This window comes from Cricetulus griseus, unplaced genomic scaffold (assembly GCF_003668045.3).
Source record: "Cricetulus griseus strain 17A/GY unplaced genomic scaffold, alternate assembly CriGri-PICRH-1.0 unplaced_scaffold_259, whole genome shotgun sequence".
Classification (NCBI taxonomy): Eukaryota; Metazoa; Chordata; class Mammalia; order Rodentia; family Cricetidae; genus Cricetulus; species Cricetulus griseus.
This window is the reverse complement of record NW_023276985.1, coordinates 2,617-21,364: the sequence shown is the minus strand read 5'-3', so window position 1 is coordinate 21,364 and position 18,748 is coordinate 2,617. Positions and strand designations below refer to the sequence as shown.

General features: G+C 49.7%; 1 protein-coding gene across 3 annotated transcripts; it reads left to right on the top strand.

Annotated features, from left to right (window-relative positions):
• Positions 1–70: 70 nt before the first annotated feature.
• On the top strand, positions 71–17,346 carry LOC113830756 (28S ribosomal protein S18a, mitochondrial). 3 transcript variants are annotated; one of them, XM_027434467.2, is made up of 6 exons: positions 71–440; positions 7,096–7,127; positions 10,817–10,924; positions 13,936–14,059; positions 14,262–14,331; positions 16,817–16,927. In XM_027434467.2, the coding sequence occupies exons 1-6, from the start codon at positions 329–331 to the stop codon at positions 16,875–16,877; spliced, it is 507 nt and encodes a 168-aa protein (XP_027290268.1). In that variant the 5' UTR covers positions 71–328; the 3' UTR covers positions 16,878–16,927. The 3 variants fall into 3 exon arrangements, with proteins under 3 accessions (XP_027290268.1, XP_027290269.1, XP_027290267.1); XM_027434466.2 differs by lacking the exon at positions 16,817–16,927 and adding an exon at positions 16,948–17,346 and having other exon boundaries at positions 75–440; XM_027434468.2 differs by lacking the exons at positions 10,817–10,924; positions 16,817–16,927 and adding an exon at positions 16,948–17,346.
• Positions 17,347–18,748: the final 1,402 nt, after the last annotated feature.

Sequence of the window (18,748 nt, the reverse complement as noted above, 5' to 3'; positions counted from 1 at the left end):
TTAGGAGCCGTCTTTTTCTAGCCGTCTGCCATGGCGGGTGGGTGAAAGACCCGAGCTAACATGGGGTTAGTTCGTTAAATTACAATAAAGCCTCGTGCAGTTTGCAGCAAGCTCTCGAATCCGCCTGGTGATTGGGGTGACCGCGAACCTGGCCTAAGACCCCGGATACTTGAGTTTTCGGGGGTCTAACAAGGGCAAAACACAGGCTTCGCACATAGGCGCATCTCCTGAGACCAAACCCCGAGCCAGAAACCCCCTCGCTGCGCGGCGGCTGCGTCCGCCCCGCTCCGGAAGCGGAAACGCACTCGAGGTCAGGCGTGCTCCCAAGATGGCGGCCCTCAGGGCTCTGGTGTCAGGCTGCGGGCGGCAGCTTCAGGGGTTCCTCGCAGGCCCCGCCGCGACCGGCTGGTTAAGGCTTCCAGCTCGTGGGTTGAGAGAAGGTGAGTGTCAGGGCCCAGCGACCACCCCGGTGTGCGGCTCCCTCTCTGCACGACTCTGAGGCCTGGGAGGTGCAGTCCTCCGCGGAACGCCTGAAAGCCCTCTCAGACCCTGGCGCTGGCGCCTCAACTCCCGGGTCTTAGAGTCTTCCGAACGCAAAGGAGGACTGAGAGAAAGGCCAGGTCGTTTGGAGATCAAAAGAGAAGACAAGAGTGAGTTCAGAAAAGCTATAAAGGGCAGAATGCTAATTCTCTCCTTTTTTCCAAATCGCCCTCTCCTTGACTAAAGCATGCCCCAAAGCCTCCCTTTTCAATTTCCCTTTCTCTTCTGAAAATGTGAGTAGGTAGATTCTTTTTTCTCCTTTTTCTTTTTTCTTTTTGTCTAGGCTACTAATCTGAGAGATGGGAGCCAAGGTGCAAAGGCAATTGAACAACTAAGACAGAAGCAAGTGCTAAGTGTTTTTTTTTTTTTTTTCTGCGTTTCACTAATATTAAATCAGGGAAAATAACCCGATTCTAGCATCAACTTAGAGGGTACTGATGGCCAAATGCTGTGAGTTAGGTTGTGAAAGGGTTGTAAAAGGAGAATCTTGGGTTCTAATGAGATGTGTATACACATCCCCCAATAAACGAAAGTTATCCATTTGCATGAAAAAGTACAGGATGATTCACTACCGGAAATAGCAAAAGCAGTAGGAAATTTTATAAAGAGTATGCTTCTTGAACAGGCTTGTAAAGGGATGGAATCTGGCAGAGTAAAAAGGTCTTCCTTTGTGTTCTGTGGGAAGCAGGAGTGGATGAGTGGTGTGCTAAAGAAATGATGGGACAGGGGGCTTGTTTTTAAAATTCTAGCACAGTGTTGGCCAACCAGTGAATATCAGTCAAAGTTGAGAAGTAACCAATTGGAAAGACTAACCATTATTGTTGGAGGGAGCAGGGAAAAAAAAAGAGCCACTTAATCAAATCAAAGACCTCAGCCTCCCCAGTTATATAATTAACAAGCATAAACATTATACATAACTTAGAAAAGGTCTCTTTAGTTTCAAATAGTAATTAAGAGTGGCAGGTAAGGGCCTTTAATCCCAGCGCTCTGGAGGCAGAGGCAGGCAGGTCTCTGAGTTCAAGGCCAACCTGGTCTCCAGAAAGAGTTCTAAGACAGCCAGGGCTACTCAGAGAAACCCTGCCTTGAAGAACTAATAAACAAAAAACCTTTTTGACTTTTGAGCCAGGGTCTCACTATATTAACTTGGCTGACCTGGAACTTGTTATATAGACCAGGCTGCCCTTAAACTCTCATGGAGATCTACTTGCCTCTGCCTCCTGAGTGTGGGCTTAGAGGAATGCACCCACCACACAGGCTTTGGATACAGTTCTTTACTGTGTGTGTGTTTTAAACTACAGTTATATAGTTTTATCTTTAAAAAGATAAAGATCAAAAGGGTTTCTTATATATGTAGTTTCTTGCATAATTACTTGGTTTAAAACAGAAATATTGAGATTTCACTAAGACACTTGTTTTAGACAAAGTTTTGCTAATTAGCTTTGGGTGGCCTTTAACTAGGTAAACCAAGCTGGCCTCAAACATCTGGCAGCCTCCCTGCCTCTGCCTCCCAGGTGCTGGTATTATAGTCATGTACCACCACACCCAGCAAGAAAATTTTTTTAACTGGCAAGTTTGTGTAATGATGAATTATACAATCAGTGTTGAGAGTTGTCTTCTCTACAAATACTTAGTAGCTCTCTTGTCTATTAGCCACTGCTTAGACAGTCTGGTCTCAAGGCTAAATATTAAATTGAGTTGATGTGGTTTTATGTGACAGCCCTGTCATGTTTTATATTCTTTTGAATCATCCATCTCTAAACCTTTAAATGAACCTTGTGATATTCTGCCTTTTGGTATGGTATTATACAGCTGATTTTCATTGGTATAGCTGGTATACTTGTCACTCAAACATCATTGCATGTGTAAAATTTAAAGCTGTGGCAAACAAGCTGATTCTCTTGCAGAAAATATTCAAGCATCTTGCTTTTCAAAGATAAAATGACATAATTGTAGCAAGAATTCATGAGGCTTGGAATCAAGAAAAGAGACTTCATGAGGACGGAGCACCATTGTTGTTGCTATAAACTTTCAGTCTAATGCATTGTTTCTCAGTCAGGAGTGGTCATCCCTTCCCTTTCTCCCACCCCAAAACATTTGGCAATGTCTAGAAACCTTTTTGGTTGTCACAACTGGTACTAACTGCATCTGGTGAGTGCATAGGGATACCATTGTATGTCTTACAACACACATGACGGCTCCACAACAGAGAACCAACTGGCCCAAAATGTCAGTAGTGCTGATGTTGAGACAGCTTGAACTAAAGTTTGACAGGAGGGCAAAGCATGGTGCACACCATTTATCCTGGCATTTGGGAAACGGGTAGAGGCAGGTAGATCACTGTAAAGTCTAAGGTCAGCATGGTCTACTGAGAGAGTACCAGGATAGCCAGAGCTACATAGTGAAGCCCTGTCTCTCTCTCTCTCTGTGTGTGTGTGTGTGTGTGTGTGTGTGTGTGTGTGTGTGTGTGTGTGTGTGTGTCAGGTACATACAAGTCCAAAGTGTGAGAGTGAGTGGGTTTTGGAAAAAGCAAGCCTGAAGGGGACAAATGAGGAAATTGTGATTTACTAAGTGCCTTCTTCCAGTAATACAGATAATACGCCTACTCCATCTTCCTTAAAGGTAGATATTAGCTGTCTTTGTTTTGATGAATGGGGGAATCCAGTTCAAAAAGACTCAGTAGCTTATAAGCTATAAGTAGTAGATTGAAAGCAGAGGCAGCACTCTTCCCTGTCCAGTGTCACACAACCCTGGTGCTCCATGGCAGGGTCCTCTCTTTTGTTCCCTCCTTTTCTGAAAGACTCTTAGCAGTTAACTTGCCAAAGATCATCTAGTGGTTTCATCAATGACAATGTCAGATTTAGCAAGGATTGTGTTAGAAACTTTCTGCCTTAACACCTTGTGAAGGAAATGTATCCATGACTAAAAACCATGAGCACGTGAGTTAGCAGGCATGACCTTAATGCAGAATGTACTGAAATGATGAAAGGCCAAAGGGAACTTGTCTCTTTCTGTAAGCTGAGGGGCTATCTGAGATGGTGAGCAATTCTGCCCCAAAGAGCTTTGAGAGGAAGGAGCAAGTTGAGGGGTTTTCAGATTTCATTGCTCTGTTACTGGGGAAAGTTGGTAAGCAGCAGCAACCAGACTCTGAAGCCCAGGACAGAGGGACATTCCGTCAGGAATTACAGGGATGAAAACTGGGAGAGGATTAGAGACCCAGAAACCAGAAGCTGAAAGATGAACTGAAGGAGCTGCTGCTTGAGAAGCAGGGAGCCACTGGAAGCACAGGGCTCTGCTGCGACTGTTGGGGCAGAGGGAGGGCTGCCTTCAGCCACCCTCACACTCTGGCTAGATCTCAGTTTCCACAGATCCTTGAGGCTTTGGCTGCTTTGGCAGCTCACTGCCGCAGTGCCCTGCACCCTCCATCATTCATCTTCCTGCTAAACAGCCGGGTCTTTATACAGCATGGTCCCCTGTGTCTGCCTGGGTTTATGTGTCCGTCAAGGGCGTCTGCATCCGTTGCAGTCTCACCACATTGCTACTGGCTCCAGGCTGTTAGAATTCAGTTACCCTGGACTCCATCCTAGGAGTATTTACTGAAGTGCTCACAGGACCTCTTTCTGAGACATGGGCTTCATTATGGGGTGTTCCCATACTTGTTCTACTTCCCTCCTCCAGGGCAGAGACTGCCTTACTCTGCTGCTGTCCCTCTGCCCAGGAGGTAGAGCGAGGCTGACACCCCCTTCCTGATTCTCAATGCACACACTACAGATCATGTCATGTGTGTGAGGGCTGCCCATCTTGAGAGGTTGCAGCTTTAGTTCTTACAAAGCAGTGTCATGTCTGGTGGCTTACTTCATGCTGACGTCTTAGGACGCAGGGGTGGTTATATTTTTTTCCCTAAGTAAGTTTTCTATTGGTTCCTGACCCTTAGGCCAGCTTTTCTTACCCACCTCCACTTCTCTTGAATGGGGAGGGGGCCAGGGACAAATGGATCTCAGGTTTTGTTTGGTTTTACCCTGTTTTTCTATGCACACTGAAAATCAATACTGTTTTTGATTCCTATCTCCTTTTTCCAGGGGCTTAAATTTGTTGAGGGCCTCTCCAGGCCCCAGCCAGCCTTCTTTCCTGCACTAACTCACCACCCTGATCAATCTGTGTCCTGGGAGCTCCTTGGGTCATTCCTCTGGTTTGACAGATTGTCTCTCTCTTGCATCTGCCTATTGTTTTACCCACTAGCTTCTAGAAAGATACTCACTGGCTGGAGGCTGCTGTGGGAGAGCTTGTTAGCAGTGGAGCTTGCCATGGGCTTTGATCTCTTTTCCAGGGGCCAGTTGGATGACTTCAGTGTTTGGCTCTTTGCCGAGAGTGATGTGTGTTTTGTTAGACTTGTTTAACTCAGGGTCAGGGCCCAAGAGCCTGGACCAAGAAGGAAACCACATATTTATGTTCTTTGTGTGTCAAGCCATTGTCCTAGTGCTGACTCCCATGGTCCCAGAATGTGTCCCTGCTTTTGTTTCCTGAGGTTTCTCAGAAATTTGCCTCCCTACCTGTTGTTGCTCCCATTTGGTTACCCTCTGACCCTCCCCAATTTGTTTTATGTAGTAGCAAAGTTTCTAGGGTAGCTGGGGTCTCCTGGGCTGGAGATGTGCCCTCCTGCTCTCCCTGGTCCCCCTGAGTGGGCCTCTGTAGTGGACATCGTGCTGACCTTCCCTCTGCAACTGTGCTGGCTTCTAGGCTGACAACCAGGTTGAGTCTCACCCACATCCCGTTCATGGGTTGGTCTCTGTTCTGGACAAGTAGAACCATGTGTGAGGTGACGCAGTTTCTTGTACACAAGGAACCTAGTTCTGATTAGTGGCTACAATGTTCTCCGGAGAAAGCCTCTGGGTTTTTCTGGTCATTGTTTCACTTATGTGTGTCTGGAGTTGGGCATGGAAGGCTCTCAGTTTGGTTGTTTGGAGTAATGATTCTTTATGAATGGTTTGCCCAGAAAACAAATGAGGAATAATTCCAAGCAGCCTGTGTTCAATTAGGTGTCGGTCATAGAGCTCATTGATCACAGATGCTGACATGGGCTCTGGTTAGGTTAGCGTTGCCTTTTTTCTTTAGACTCTTCTCTTGTTGTTGCTTATGTTTTTGCAGAAGCAATATATGTTTATTTTAGAAAACATAGCAGGCAAAAAGAAGAAACAGATGTATCCCCCCTTCCTCCTCTGAGGCATAGCGGGGTCTCTAACATACACTCCACAGTGGCTGTGAGCCTCCTGCAGCCCATGGTCAATGGTGTAATTGCAGGTGGATATTTTTCCTAGGAAGAGGTCTTTAGCGCCTGCCGAATTCTCAAAGTCAAGGACCTTAGGCACTTTTCTAATTTATATTCCTTCTTGTGTTAGCCAGAGCTAAGTCAAACTAAACTGTGGTAGCCAAAGTACTTTGTAAACAGTTTTAGTATCTGGAGAGACGGTTTGCAGCTTCCCACTGTAGCAGCTAGCAGTTAAAGGAGACAGTGGTGATTGTGTCACTCCTTAAACACAGCATCCATTGAGCATTTGCTGTGCGTGCACCAGTCCATGCTAGCAGCTGCGACTCTCTCTAAAAAGCCAGGCGCATGGGAGACTCTCCAACAACAGTTGCTGTGTGTGAGCTGGCAGCTTTGATCACCATTGGCTTTGTCATTCATTATCCTAGTTAGGTGAGATGGGAAATGTGTGTCGCCTGACAGATGTGTGCAGCTGGTGGTCTTGCCTCCACTTCTTTCCTGCCCAGCTCAGGCATCAGTAGGCCCTGGATTGCCTGCCCTCAGTCTAGAATAGCAGTGTGCCCTGAAGCTCTGCTGAACCTGCTGTCATCGGGCTCCTGATTGCTACCTCTTCCATCCCTTTCTCTGGTGTGACAATAGAACGTAACTCTTCAGGGAGAGATGCAGAGAATGGAGCCGAGAACATTCCCCTCGTGGCCAGTTTCATGCAGTCTTGACACAGGATTCTCATGATACATTTTGGGATTGGATTTGTCTCCTTGAAAAGCCACCTCTGGAACACAGTTCTGTGTTTTAGGTTGCAAAGCTACTTTGGTCTGATTCAGTCTGTAAAGGAACATGTGTAAGGGGTACTTCTGATCCCTTCAGGCCTGCTGCTCCAAACACTTTCAGCTGTTTTTGCCACATAAGATAGGTTCTTGTCCCTCTTTGCTTAAAGTCTTTGAAACAGTCATACTTTGTAGCCCAGGCTGGCCTCAAACTTATAGCAATTTTCCTGCCACAGCTATTCAGTTTGCCAATTCTTGAAGACAGAATCAGGATGTTGCTTCAGGGGGGCAACAAAACAGCATGGAGACCCTTAATCCCAGAGAGATGCTGCACCCTGAGCATCCCAGGCTTGCCCACAGCCAGCCTCACATCTTGGCACTTGGGGGTGAACCTTGCCCAGGCAGGGACCGTGGGAGAGTGCAGGCTGAAGGCTCCTCTCCTTTGCCTGTGTAGAATTTGAGCTGTTATTTGAAACTCCTTGTTCCTTATTAAATGGCTGACCTAATTTTTCCCCTTTATCTCTGTAGTGGTGGAGATCCAAGAAGGGAAGACAACTGTAGTAAGTATCACTGTGCTGCGTTGGCCACTCACAACCTCCTTAACGCTCGGAGCCGCCTGGCTGCTCCTCTGAGGGAGGGAGAGAGGCCCAATCTGGACTCCTGGCCCCAGGATCTACTCCCTCTGAGACCATAAATTCTGAAGTCTACTATTTTTCAGGCTGTGTGCCGTAGTGTTGTTAATCAAGTACAATCAAGTTGTGCATGTACTGAGGTATCTGTTACTTGATTGAAGTGATCTTTTGTATGACAAAGTCTCAGAGGCCTTTCCTAATATGTTCTCTGGCAGGTGATAAATCAGTTTCCCAAAGGGGAAACTAAGGCAGAAATGCAGGCCTATAGAAGCAGAGTTAGTTGGCCAAGAGCCAGAGCCTGGACTTCTGGTCCTTGCTTTCTGTCTAGAAAGTGTACCCTTAAGTGACATGTTAAGAGCTGACAGTCCCGCCGGGCGTTGGTGGCGCACGCCTTTAATCCCAGCACTCCGGAGGCAGAGGCAGGCGGATCTCTGCGAGTTCGAAGCCAGCCTGGTCTCCAGAGCGAGTGCCAGGATAGGCTCCAAAGCTACACAGAGAAAGAGAAACCCTGTCTCGAAAAACCAAAAAAAAAAAAAAAAAAAAAAAAAAAAAAGCTGACAGTGGCCCCAACCTCACTAGCTGACACACTGGCTTGTCTCTTGGTAAGAAAGCTGGAATGATTCTTCCACCCATGCCCCCCTTTCCCTCACTGGGCCCATCTCACTGCCCTTGGGGAATCAGTCATGGGGCCTAGATTATCCCATAATCCTTAAAAGACAGCCTTGTTTTCACATGGTCTTTTATGCCTCCAAGAAATTCTCAGCCACCTCGCAGAGCTCCCAGAAGGAAGGCTCAGGAACTTCCATGTCAACTAGGGGCTTAACCTCTCTGGCAGCCAGCCAAGTATAGGCCTCCCCAGGCAGTCTTACACCCAGGGGAAATCCAGTCATTCTCCCAGAGCACCTCCTCATCCTTTCCACGGGTTAGCCTCACATAATGCTCACTTTTAGGGAACTCCATCGCCTTTGGGCATCTGATTAAAACCAACAACTATCTGAGCGTGACTGTGCTCTCCTTAGCTACATAGTGAGTTCAAGGCAAGCCTGGGCTACATGAGACCCTACCTCAAATGACAAAAAGCCTTCTCCCTATAAACTTTATGCTGGAGAAAATGGTAATGTCAGACTTTTTGGGTTTTGTTTTTTGAGACAGGGTTTCTCTGTAGCCCTGGCTATCCTGAAACTCACTCTGTAGACCAGGCTGGCCTCAAACTCAGAGATCTGCCTGTGTCTGCCTCCCGAGTGCTAGGACTAAAGGTGTGCACCACCACACCCAGCCTGACATCAGACTTTGGAAATAGCATCTTGCTTTTGCTTTTCTGGGAACAGAGTGCTCAGTGCTAAGAGAGTGCCCCCTACCCACTGTATCGCCTGCTAATGCGCTAATGTCCTGGGCCCAGCCTTCCTGGCTCATCAGAATGTCCATTACTCTTCTGTTGGCTATTTCCACTTTCCCTTGAAGACTATGGCAGACTATTCCTGCCTGTCATCTGCCATCTTCAGACTTCAGAACCAGCTAGTTCACCACCAGTAACAGCATCTCTAAGAGAAGATAACATGTTAGATATTCAGAATTGGAGGCCTGCTTCCCAGCTGACGGTGCTGTCCGTATCTGACTTTAAGTATAAAGAGGGTTTTCATGTGAGGCATGGATCTGCTGTTTGTAGAGGAGCATGGAGACACTGCGGTTCTGTCTGTCAGGTGCTGCTGTGACTGACTGGGTGTATGTTCTCCAAACAGATCTGACAGCTGCAGCGCTAAGTTGTGGGAGTGAGATGAACTGGTACATGTGAACCATTCTTAGTGCAGAGCCAGCCAAATAACAGTGAGCCAATGAACAGTGGCTCTCTCCTGGGGCCCACTAGGCCTCCCATGCACCTGCAGGTTTTCCCTGGCCCACAGCTTCCCTCTGACGTATTTGGGGTTGCCATGGTAGAAGTGGGGCCTGACATAACTGAGCAGAACTTCTAGGTTTCCTCAGCCCAGGGGAAAGGATTATTTTTGTCCCCGTGCCTCTCAAATCCATCAGCCATGTTCTTAGGCTCAGCCTCAGTGAGGCCTGCTAAGCTCCCCTTGCAGTTGGAGCTGACTCCCAGATCATTGCTTTAGTACACTTAGCCACTCCAAGGCGAGGTCAGGGTACAGTCATGATAGGAAGGCCATGTCACACGTGGCCTTTGCAGGGTCTTTGAAAGGTGTTAACCAAAATGATAGAAGTAAAGAGAACTGTAATCCCAGAACTCAGGAAGCAAAGGCAAGAGGTTCACTGCAAATGTGAGGCCCACCTAGTCTAACAAGATCCAAGCCAGCTAAGTCTACCTAGTGGGACCCTGGTTTGTTTTAGAGGAGGACGTGTTGTGTGTCCATCTGTCCATGTTTTCTGTTTGCGGAGGGAGAGAGGAGAGCAGTGCACACAGACACCTACTTGTCTGGCTATTCCCAGGGTTTCTCAACTGCAGCACTGGCTGGTATTCTTTGTTGTGAGGGCTCCCTTGTGCGTCCTTGCTAGATGCCCACCTTCCCCCTTCCCCCTTCCCCCAGCTGTCCAATCAGAAATGTCCTCAGACATGGCCAGCCAGGGAGAAACCCCCTAACCCCCTGTTTTTGGAGCCTGCTAGCACAGATACGACTCTGTGATCCCATAAAGCAGGAAGCAGTGCTCTCTGCAGATAGCATAGAGAAGGGGTGGACGCTTTCTTTGAACAGTGAATCTAGCCATCTGGCATTAGTTGTCCTATGTGTACATGTGCATACAGGTACTCTTGGAGGCCTCCTGGGAGAGGGTATCAGATGCCCCCGGAACTGGGGTGCTGGGAAAGCAAAGCCCAGCCCTCTGCAAGAGCAGCGAGTGCTCTTAGCTGCTGAGCATCTCTCCAGCCCCATTTGGGACTTTCAGCCATGCGCATGTGTCACCGCCCCCGAAGCCAGGGAGGAAGCCTAGGGTGCAGGTATTTTATTGTGCTTTGTTGAGGAAGGAAAGATAGCATTCAGTTGATATGGCAAACCCTTCCCTCTAGTTTAACAGTTCTCAAACTGTAGGTCACAACTCCCAAAGATACTTACATTATGATTCTTAACAGTACCAAAATTGGTTATGAAGTAACAACAAAAATAATTTTGGGCTGGGGGTCACCACAACATGAAGAATTGTATTAAAGGGTCACAGCATGAGAAAGGTTGAGAACTACTACTCTAGTTACCAGTTTCTATGTCTGTCTGATGTCATCATTGCTCTTTATCTGGTTTTTTGAGGCAAGAGTCTTACCATATTACCCTGCTGACTTGCAACTTAATACTGTGTAGCCCAGGCTAGCCTTGAACTTCTACTTTTCCTGCCTCTACCACCCATTGCTGGGATTACAGGTGTGCATCACTTGTCTGGCCACCAAACCACATCCCTGTGGCCAAGGCCCAGCATAGAGCAGCTATAGAAAATCTCCACCATGCAAGCAGACCTGTTAGTTACTGCCATGAGGCCCCCAGAAGTAAGCTTTAACTGTTCCTTCAGGGTGATCCTTCAGGGTGTGTTCTGAGTTAAAGACCTGCATGCCTGTCCAGCATGCCTGGCCCAGGATCTCACGCTGGCTTTTTTTTTTTTTTTTTTCCCCTCCCTCTTAGATTGAAGGTCGAATCACAGAAACTCCCAAGGCAACTCCAAATCCCCCTAACCCCTCAGGCCAGTGCCCCATCTGCCGTTGGAACCTGAAGCACAAATATAACTATGAGGTGAGTGTGACCATATCCACTGGGGCCAGAGTCCTCTTGCCTTGAGCATTGTCCTCCTCAGGTAGTGACAGCTGCGTTACATGGCTAGCAAAGACAATGGACCTGAAATCTGACTGTGTGGTAGACTCTGAGAGGCTTTGAGAATACTGGGCTTCGGACTGGAGACAAAGCTCAGTGGTTAAGAGCAGTGGCTGCTCTTCTAGAGGACAGGGGTTCAGCTCCCAGATGATCCAACACCCTCTTCTGGCCTCCACAGGCACTGCATGCACATGGTATATATACATATGTGCAGCCAAAATAACTATATGCATAAAATAATCTCCAGGAATAAACATTTAAAGAAATATGGGGCTGGAGAGAAAGCTCAGCGGATAAGAGCATTTGTTTGCTGCTCCTAGCACCCAAATGGCAACTCAACAACTACCCATAACTCCAGTTCCAGAGTACCCCGTGCCCTCATGTCCCCCAAGGATACTGAGTAAGCATGTAGTGCACACACATACATGCAGGCAAACCACTTATGCACAACTCAGCCTCAAAGAGAAAGTTCTCACAGGCTGTGTGGAGCTGGAAGCCATGGAATTCATGGCCTCGTTATAAGGGCAGGGGTAGTTCTCACAGGAATGAAATCGGGTCTGGATTTGGCTTTCCTCTCCCTGAGGTGGTTCACAGTGTAATCTGTAGACATATCTTAGTGCAGCTCCAGACCACCCAATTGCTGTACTTTTTCCAAAGCAGCTGCTTCTGGGAAAGGAGATGATCATGAACATACCCAGAGCAGACAGCGTGAGTGTGGGGCCTGCTCCAGTAGGCCATGTCCTGAGCAGCCACAGGCTTCATTGTTTTGTTTTGTTTTGTTTTTCGAGACAGGGTTTTCTGTGTAGCCCTGGCTGTCCTGGGACTCAGAGATCCTCCTGCCTCCCGAGGGCTGGGACTAAAGGTGTGTGCCACCACTTTTTGTTGTTTTTTTTCTTTTTTGGGGAGGAATGTGTATATGTGTGAAGGAACAGATGTCACAGCACACTCGTGAAGGTCAGCTTCTTCCTTCCTTCTTACAGATCCTGGGGATCAATCTCTTGATGGTCAGGCATAGCAAACACCTTTACTGGCTGAGCCATCTTTCTGGCCCTTAGATTTCTGATTAACTTCATGAAGTAGGGACTTCATCCTTGCTTTGCAGTGAGGGAATCCTAGACATGAAGAAGTTAATAAACTTCCCGCAGTAAGTATCAGAGCTGGGGAGCCAGGCAGAGCCCATGTTGTGCTAACTCCTACCCTGCAGAGAAGACAGGGCCCAGTCAGTCCTGGGTACCCACATTGTTCTTCAGAGTTCTCACTGTGACACGAGCACTTTTTGGGGGGTTTTAGGTGATTCAGGCTCTGGGCCAGTTTGACCTCTGTGTTGTCCCAGATCCCCTCTGAAGCACAGGATGGCTAAGGGCAGAGATCTTGGTCAGATGGTAAGTGCAGGAAGATCTGAACAGAGTGACCCAACTAATCTCCTGGACTGGGGACCTTGGCTTCAGTCCACCCCCGGTCATGGGGGCGGGGCATGGCTCTCACCCTGCCCTGGGTCCTCTGAAAATAAGTGCCCAGAGTACAGCAGAAGGCTGAGTTCAGAGCTGCTTGTTTCATGGAAGTCAGTGAATGTACAGGCATGCTTGTAATCCCAGCTGCAGATAGGGAGGCAAACCTCACACCTGCCCAGCCACTAGGGCAGGTTCCTAGGCCATTTCCAGGAAATGATTGGCTGTTTTTCCAGAAGGCATCTAATCCTCTCCAAGGTAAAGGCTAAAGCTGTTTTTCCTTTTTCCCCTTTCCACTTGGAGCACTGTTGGCCCACGCTGTGTGCTGCTGTCGGCTGACCTGGTAGCCTGCAGTGAAGGGTGCTGAGGGATGCAAGCCAGCATGTTAGCTGTGCATTATTAGTCCAAGTCTGCTACCTGCTTCTGAAGAGTGCTGGGCTGAGAGTTTGGGGCTCAGGGTCCCCGGGATCTGTCCAGTGATTAAAACAGATTTGCAGTCATACGGCAAGGCAGCCAAGGCAGCAATTTAGTAAAGGGACAAAGGCTGGCATTGGGCCCTGGTAGGGACAAATGTTGCTTAGCCCTTTGAGTCAATTCTGGTGGGAGAGAGGGTTTCTTATCAGTTTGTCCTTTATGCTAGACTTAATCCCATACAGTTTGTTAGGTGTGCGACAAGGAAGCCCAAGGACCCATTCTCATCTGGACTTAGGAAACATGGGCTGGACTTCATAGCCCAGTTCCCTTCCTCTCAGCTCAGTGCCTGCCTGACACCTGAGCGGGAACAGCAGGAGGAGTGTCTGTCTATATGCACTTCACCAGTGCCATCTAGATTCAGGGGCTGAGGTGGACAGGCGTTGCCTCTCATGGAAGTGCTTTACATGTCCCTTCCCAGCCGAGGAAAATGACCATTTACCATGAGACATACTATCTATTTGTTTGGGTTTGGTTTTGTTTGTTTGTTCTGAGACAGGATTTCTCTGTGTAACAGCTCTCTGCTATTCTACAACTTACTCAGTATACCAGGTGAACCCACGAAGATCCACTTGCCTCGGCCTCCCTAATGCTGGGATTAAGTAAAGCTGAATGCCACCACTGCCTGGTGATTTTGATTTTGAGACAGGGTTTCTCTGTGTATCCCTGGCTGACCTAGAACTCGCTCTGTAGACCAAGCTGGCCTCGAACTCACAGAGATCTCTGCCTGTCTCTGCTTTCCAAGTGCTGGGATTAAAGGCGTGTACCACAATTCCCTGGCAGACTACCAGACATCTTGCTCCCAAGAAAGACTGTTGATAAAGCGCTCACTAGAGCATTTCTGGTCTCACCTAATGTGTCAGAAGATTTTGGGGGAGGTGCTGGAAGCCCTTTGATGGCAATGGGGAATAGAAATCCTACTGAGTTCTGCGGATGCCTGAGAGCCCACAGTCCTAGTTCCCAGCATACATGTAAACCCAGCTGACCCACATTCCTATTTTTGGTTTACACTAGGATGTGCTGCTGCTCAGTCAGTTCATCCGGCCTCATGGAGGCGTGCTGCCCCGCAATGTCACAGGCTTGTGCCTGGAAGAACACCGAAAGATCGAGGAGTGTGTAAAGATGGCTCATCGAGCAGGTCAGAGTACCCAAGGCTAAGAGGGGTGGTGGGGACTGCAGGTTCCTTGTCCCGACTAGCTGTCACAGCAGGAAGAGCAGCAATGAGCAGAATATTGATTCTATGGCCCCTCCTCGTGTCCCCTGCTCCCCACTCCCATGGTCTTTACCCCTGGCCCTTTCAGAACTGTGGAGACTGACTCTTTGTATGTTCTTCCTCTCAGGTCTATTCCCAAATCACAGGCCACGGCTTCCAGAAGGGTCCTTACCTAGGAATAAACCCAAACTCAACCGGTAAGGAAACATGAGTACAATTGACCCAAGTACTCTAGGCCCATGGAGCTCACTGTATTTGGGTAGCTTGTCTCGTGGCTCTCACAGCAACCAAGGAGACATCCCTTGACTGTCTGCTCCATTCCCAGCCAGCCCAAGTACACACCCACATCTTTCCACCATAGCTATGCTATCTGCCACCTCCCTCCCTGCCCTGACACAGGGGCAGAGAGGCTGCTGGTTGGGCATTGGAATATGTTAATCCCTGGTGATGACATCATGCTGTATTTCTATGGAGGTGTCAGAGCACTCCACAAACTTTCAGTGTCCCAGCTCTCTCCAGCATGGGTCATTACAGAGCAGAGCAAGGCCTCAGCAGCTGTCTGGGAACTGTCTGGGATAGGGCCACTATACACAGCATGGCATCAAGGCAGCCTGCATATAGGCTCAGTCACCACCAGTGTTCCCTGGAGTCATGCAGTTAACAGCCTACACAGCTTCCTGGACAGCTTGAGCTATCCTGCACCTTAGGGAGAAGAGATGCGAGGCCGCCCTCGAGCAGCAGCAGGGTAGGCAGGACCCCTCGAGTGAGAGCAGATTCCCACCTAACATTCAGACAGCTGTCCTGTTGCAGGTTCCCCTCTCAATGACATCCATCACCCTCACAGGCAATTAGATCTGTACTATCCCCTTGTTGAGAGAAGCGCTGGGTCTGTAGAATTGACTTTGTAGTTTTTACGCCTCCAGCGGCTCCTTCCTCCTCCAGTGGATCAGGCTTGTGTATTGAGATGCCTCTGCTGTTAATGAGAACAACAGATACTCTGCAGGGTGACTGAGGCAGAGCAAGACTCTGCAGCCTGCAGAGACCCCTACCAGGTGGATTCTGGGAGGCCAGGTTGCTGGGTGAAGGGTGTGAGATGGGATTGCTTCTTTGTGCCTTGCCTCCTCCATTCCTAGATGCTGAGCAGTGCTGGGCTGGGCTCTCTGCCAGCAGTCCCAAGGAGCAGGGCATGCTCTGGTCCGTTTGGGGGTTGAGCCCACCCCCACCCTGGCTTTTAAGAGACAGCAGCAAGCCTGAGGACACAATCCATCCTACCCTCAGGCCTTTGAAGCCAGGCCAGGCTTCCTCCCTTACGTCCAGTGTCCTTTAGTGTGACACCGATTGATGATGTGTGGGGGCTCCTGAGTTGCAAAAGGCCATCCTGGGGGAGGGGAAGCCCTAGTTCAGGAGGTGCTGATCCCTCTACAAGGGATGCTGTGACTGCACCCAGAGGTCCCTAGTTTGCACTCAAGGGCCTCGTCCCTGCTCACTCCCATGTCCTCAGCACCCTGGTGCAGAGGTATCTTCTCCAGCAGAAGGGATGGTCTCCCCTTTTCCACTCTCCTGTGCACAGGGTTACAGGCCAGTCCTTGCTCAGAAGATGTAGAAAGGGAGTGATTTAGAAAAGCCTGAGTTCTAACTGGAGCTAAGGTGTTCACTCAGCCTGCCTGTCAGGTGGCTGCTCCATGTGGCAAGGCATCAGGCCCAAGGCTGGCTGAAGAAGACAGATCTGGAGAGTCTGGTCAGCTGGGGTCTTTTAAAGTCCTTGAGTGATAGTGAACACCCTGTTTCATGGGCCTGCTCCCAGACCCCCACCTGCACCTCTCCCTCTTGGGACTGGGAGAGGCCAGCACAAGGGCCAGCTGCTGGTGAGGGGCCTATGCTAAAAAAAGCCTGTTGTCCTAGAACCATGACCATGGAGACAGCAGGCAGCATGCCACACACTGGGTCCAGGATGGGCCCTGGGGCATCCCTTCTACATAAAGCCACCAGCCAAAGACCAAGGTCCAGAGGAGCCTGGTGCAAAGGCATGCATGAGTCAGCAGTGCTTTTTTTCTGCCAAAGACTTCAGCCAAAAAATAAATTTTCATTTCTGCCAGGAATACTAGTTTTGAAATTAAGAAGCGTTTCCTTGAGGGTCTCTGGAGGCAGCCAGGGCAAGCCTCAACTTCCCAGAGCCTGGCCTTGGTGGCTGAACTTTGAGGATGAAGGATGGGCCTTTGTGGTCAGGAGCCAGGTTTCATTATGAACAGAATAAACCCCAGTCTTGGTGCTATGAGCCACTATTCCAGGAACAATTTGGCCCTAGGCTTTCCCCAAAGGAGGCCAGAGGACCATGTGTGGCCTCCATCTTTCCCTGCCCTCTCCCACTTACAGGAACCTGCTGGGCTGGAACTATACCCACTGTGTTCACCCTGTGCTTCCCATCAGTTTGGGTGAGGGGTGGGGTCCTGCACCCTGGAGGCTAGGGTGTCTAGAGCAGCCATGTGGGGAAGAACAGAGCGCAGGGTTCCTCCGTCTTTATCTTTCCCTGGGCTCAGCCTTCTCTCTGAGTGTAGATGACACTGACAAGTTAAAAAGATCAAGGGAACTGGGCCTGGGCTGCCTGACTCTGCCTGACCCTGACCACACACTTGTAAAAGCAAGAGCCCATCCATCTGTTTACAAAACAGCCTTTTCTTCCAGGAAAACCCTTGCCCTTGAGAAGGGAGAACTGGGGAAAGATGGTGCAGCCACTGCAGCCTAGCTCTGGGGACAGCGCCTCCTCCCTGCTCTTCCTGTCCCAGCATGCCAACCTCCTTGTGTTCCCTCTACAGCTACCTGACTCGCTGGGCTCCCAGCTCTGTCAAGCCCATCTACAAAAAAGGTCACCGTTGGAACAAAGTGGGTATGGCCGTGGGGTCACCACTCCTCAAGGACAATGTCTGCTACTCCAGGAGACCTTTGAAGCTCATTCATTAATGGGAGCCCTGCAGCTGAAGACTCTGACTGGAACCTTCCACGTGACGCACTGGCTCCTCCCGCCAGAACCACTGCCCTCCACACACTGCATGGGGACTCATTTCTGTTCCCCGATCAGCCCAGCCAGTGTTGGGAGCCGCGGCAGGCAGGAGCTGGATCTCCTGGCCTGTGGTCTTCTGACTGGCTGGGGCTGAGCTTGGTGCAAGGACAGGAGTCTAACTCAAAGAAATGAAATAAAGCAGGCTCTCAGCTTCCCTGTGTGGTCACTCCTTGGAAGTGTGGGGTTTCCAGCAGAGTGTCACACGGCTGGTCTCTGAATGGGCCCTGTCTATGACTGGAGTGGGTCCATGTGCCTGTCACACAGTGCCCGTCCCCTGCCGACAGGCGTCACACTCCAGTTGGGGGCCTAGCCCATAGTAGCTTTCGGTTGAGTCCAGGCACTTGAGCAGCCCCTGGCCCTCCCTTCGCACCACTGTTCCCACCTGTCCATACTTAGGGTCTCCTTCATTAGCACATTCCTGGTTGCTGTCTCTTGGTTTAGAATTAGGTTTCCTGGCTCAGTGGGCCTTTCAGAGCCATGTCACTTAGATGGGGGACAAAATGACAAAAAAGCATGACAGAACTAACAGACCAAATTTGTTGAACTTTATGAATATAATGTTTAGGCTCCACATAAATATCCAGACTGCCCCTCCTACAGCATGAAGGGCAAGTCCATGTTCTTCTCACCCGTGCCCACATAAATGTAGCCATAGTTCTTGGTGCGGGGAGTGTGGTAGAAGGTGAGGCCTGGCCAGAGCAGGCTGCGCAGCACCACCAGCGAGTTGCCCCTCTCCATCTGGATGCTCCAGGACCCTGGAGGGAGGAGACGGGGGAGGGGAGAGTGAGGCCTGGGGCTGAGGTGCCACTATAGAAGCTGCTGTGCTCCCAGTTGCCATAGCCATTTTGCTGTTCATTATGCCACAGAGGAAAGAAAGATAATGAAGAAGTGAAATGCCAAGTTTGGGCTTAGCGGATAGGCAGACAGAGTGGCTCCTTCCCTTGCACTAGAGTAAAATCACCGTGACCTTGAGCCTCTGTTCTAAGATGGATGAGACAACCAGGGGCTTAAACTGAAGTTGGGCCTCCCACCTCAGTGGTCTTCTAACTGCTGGTAGGTGGAGCCATGCTTGGTGGGAGGGGACATCAGCTGCTGAGTCTGCCCTGTGCTACTCCAGACACAGCAGCTCAGACCAGGCCGAGCTGTGCAGCCAGGAGGACTTGGCTGGAAGGGCCTGATCCAGCTCCAAGGAAGGGGGAGCTGCTGTGTGGGAGGAAGGAGCCTGGAAAAATCGCCTCTGGATGCAGATCTGGAGCTTCTATTCCCCTGCTCACCCTGGGCCTCTCCCCCAACCAGCCACAGCCCTGCTCTGGGCCCTGCCAGGAAGACAAATACTTTTGAAGGTTTTGGTGCAGGACCAACCAGTTATGTATGCTCTGAGGGTTGTTCTGGGGCCTTCATCAGTTGCCAACTCAGCCCCGCTGCTGGCTCCACCATTTGAGCTTCCCACAGCCTACCTCCAACCATGGCCCACCCTGGTCACTCCTCACCCAACAGCCTCGAAACTCAGTCCCCACCCTCTGGGGCCACCCTGCATCCACAGAGCTGATCCCCGC

What these genes read in the sequence shown, in the direction of transcription:
- LOC113830756 (XM_027434466.2), top strand. Translation starts at nt 329, where the DNA reads ATGGCGGCCCTCAGGGCTCTGGTGTCAGGCTGCGGGCGGCAGCTTCAG. An exon ending in AGCACAAATATAACTATGAG is followed by an intron (nt 10,925 to 13,935) that starts GTGAGTGTGACC and finishes GGTTTACACTAG; the next exon opens with GATGTGCTGCTGCTCAGTCA. An exon ending in AAAGATGGCTCATCGAGCAG is followed by an intron (nt 14,060 to 14,261) that starts GTCAGAGTACCC and finishes TCTTCCTCTCAG; the next exon opens with GTCTATTCCCAAATCACAGG.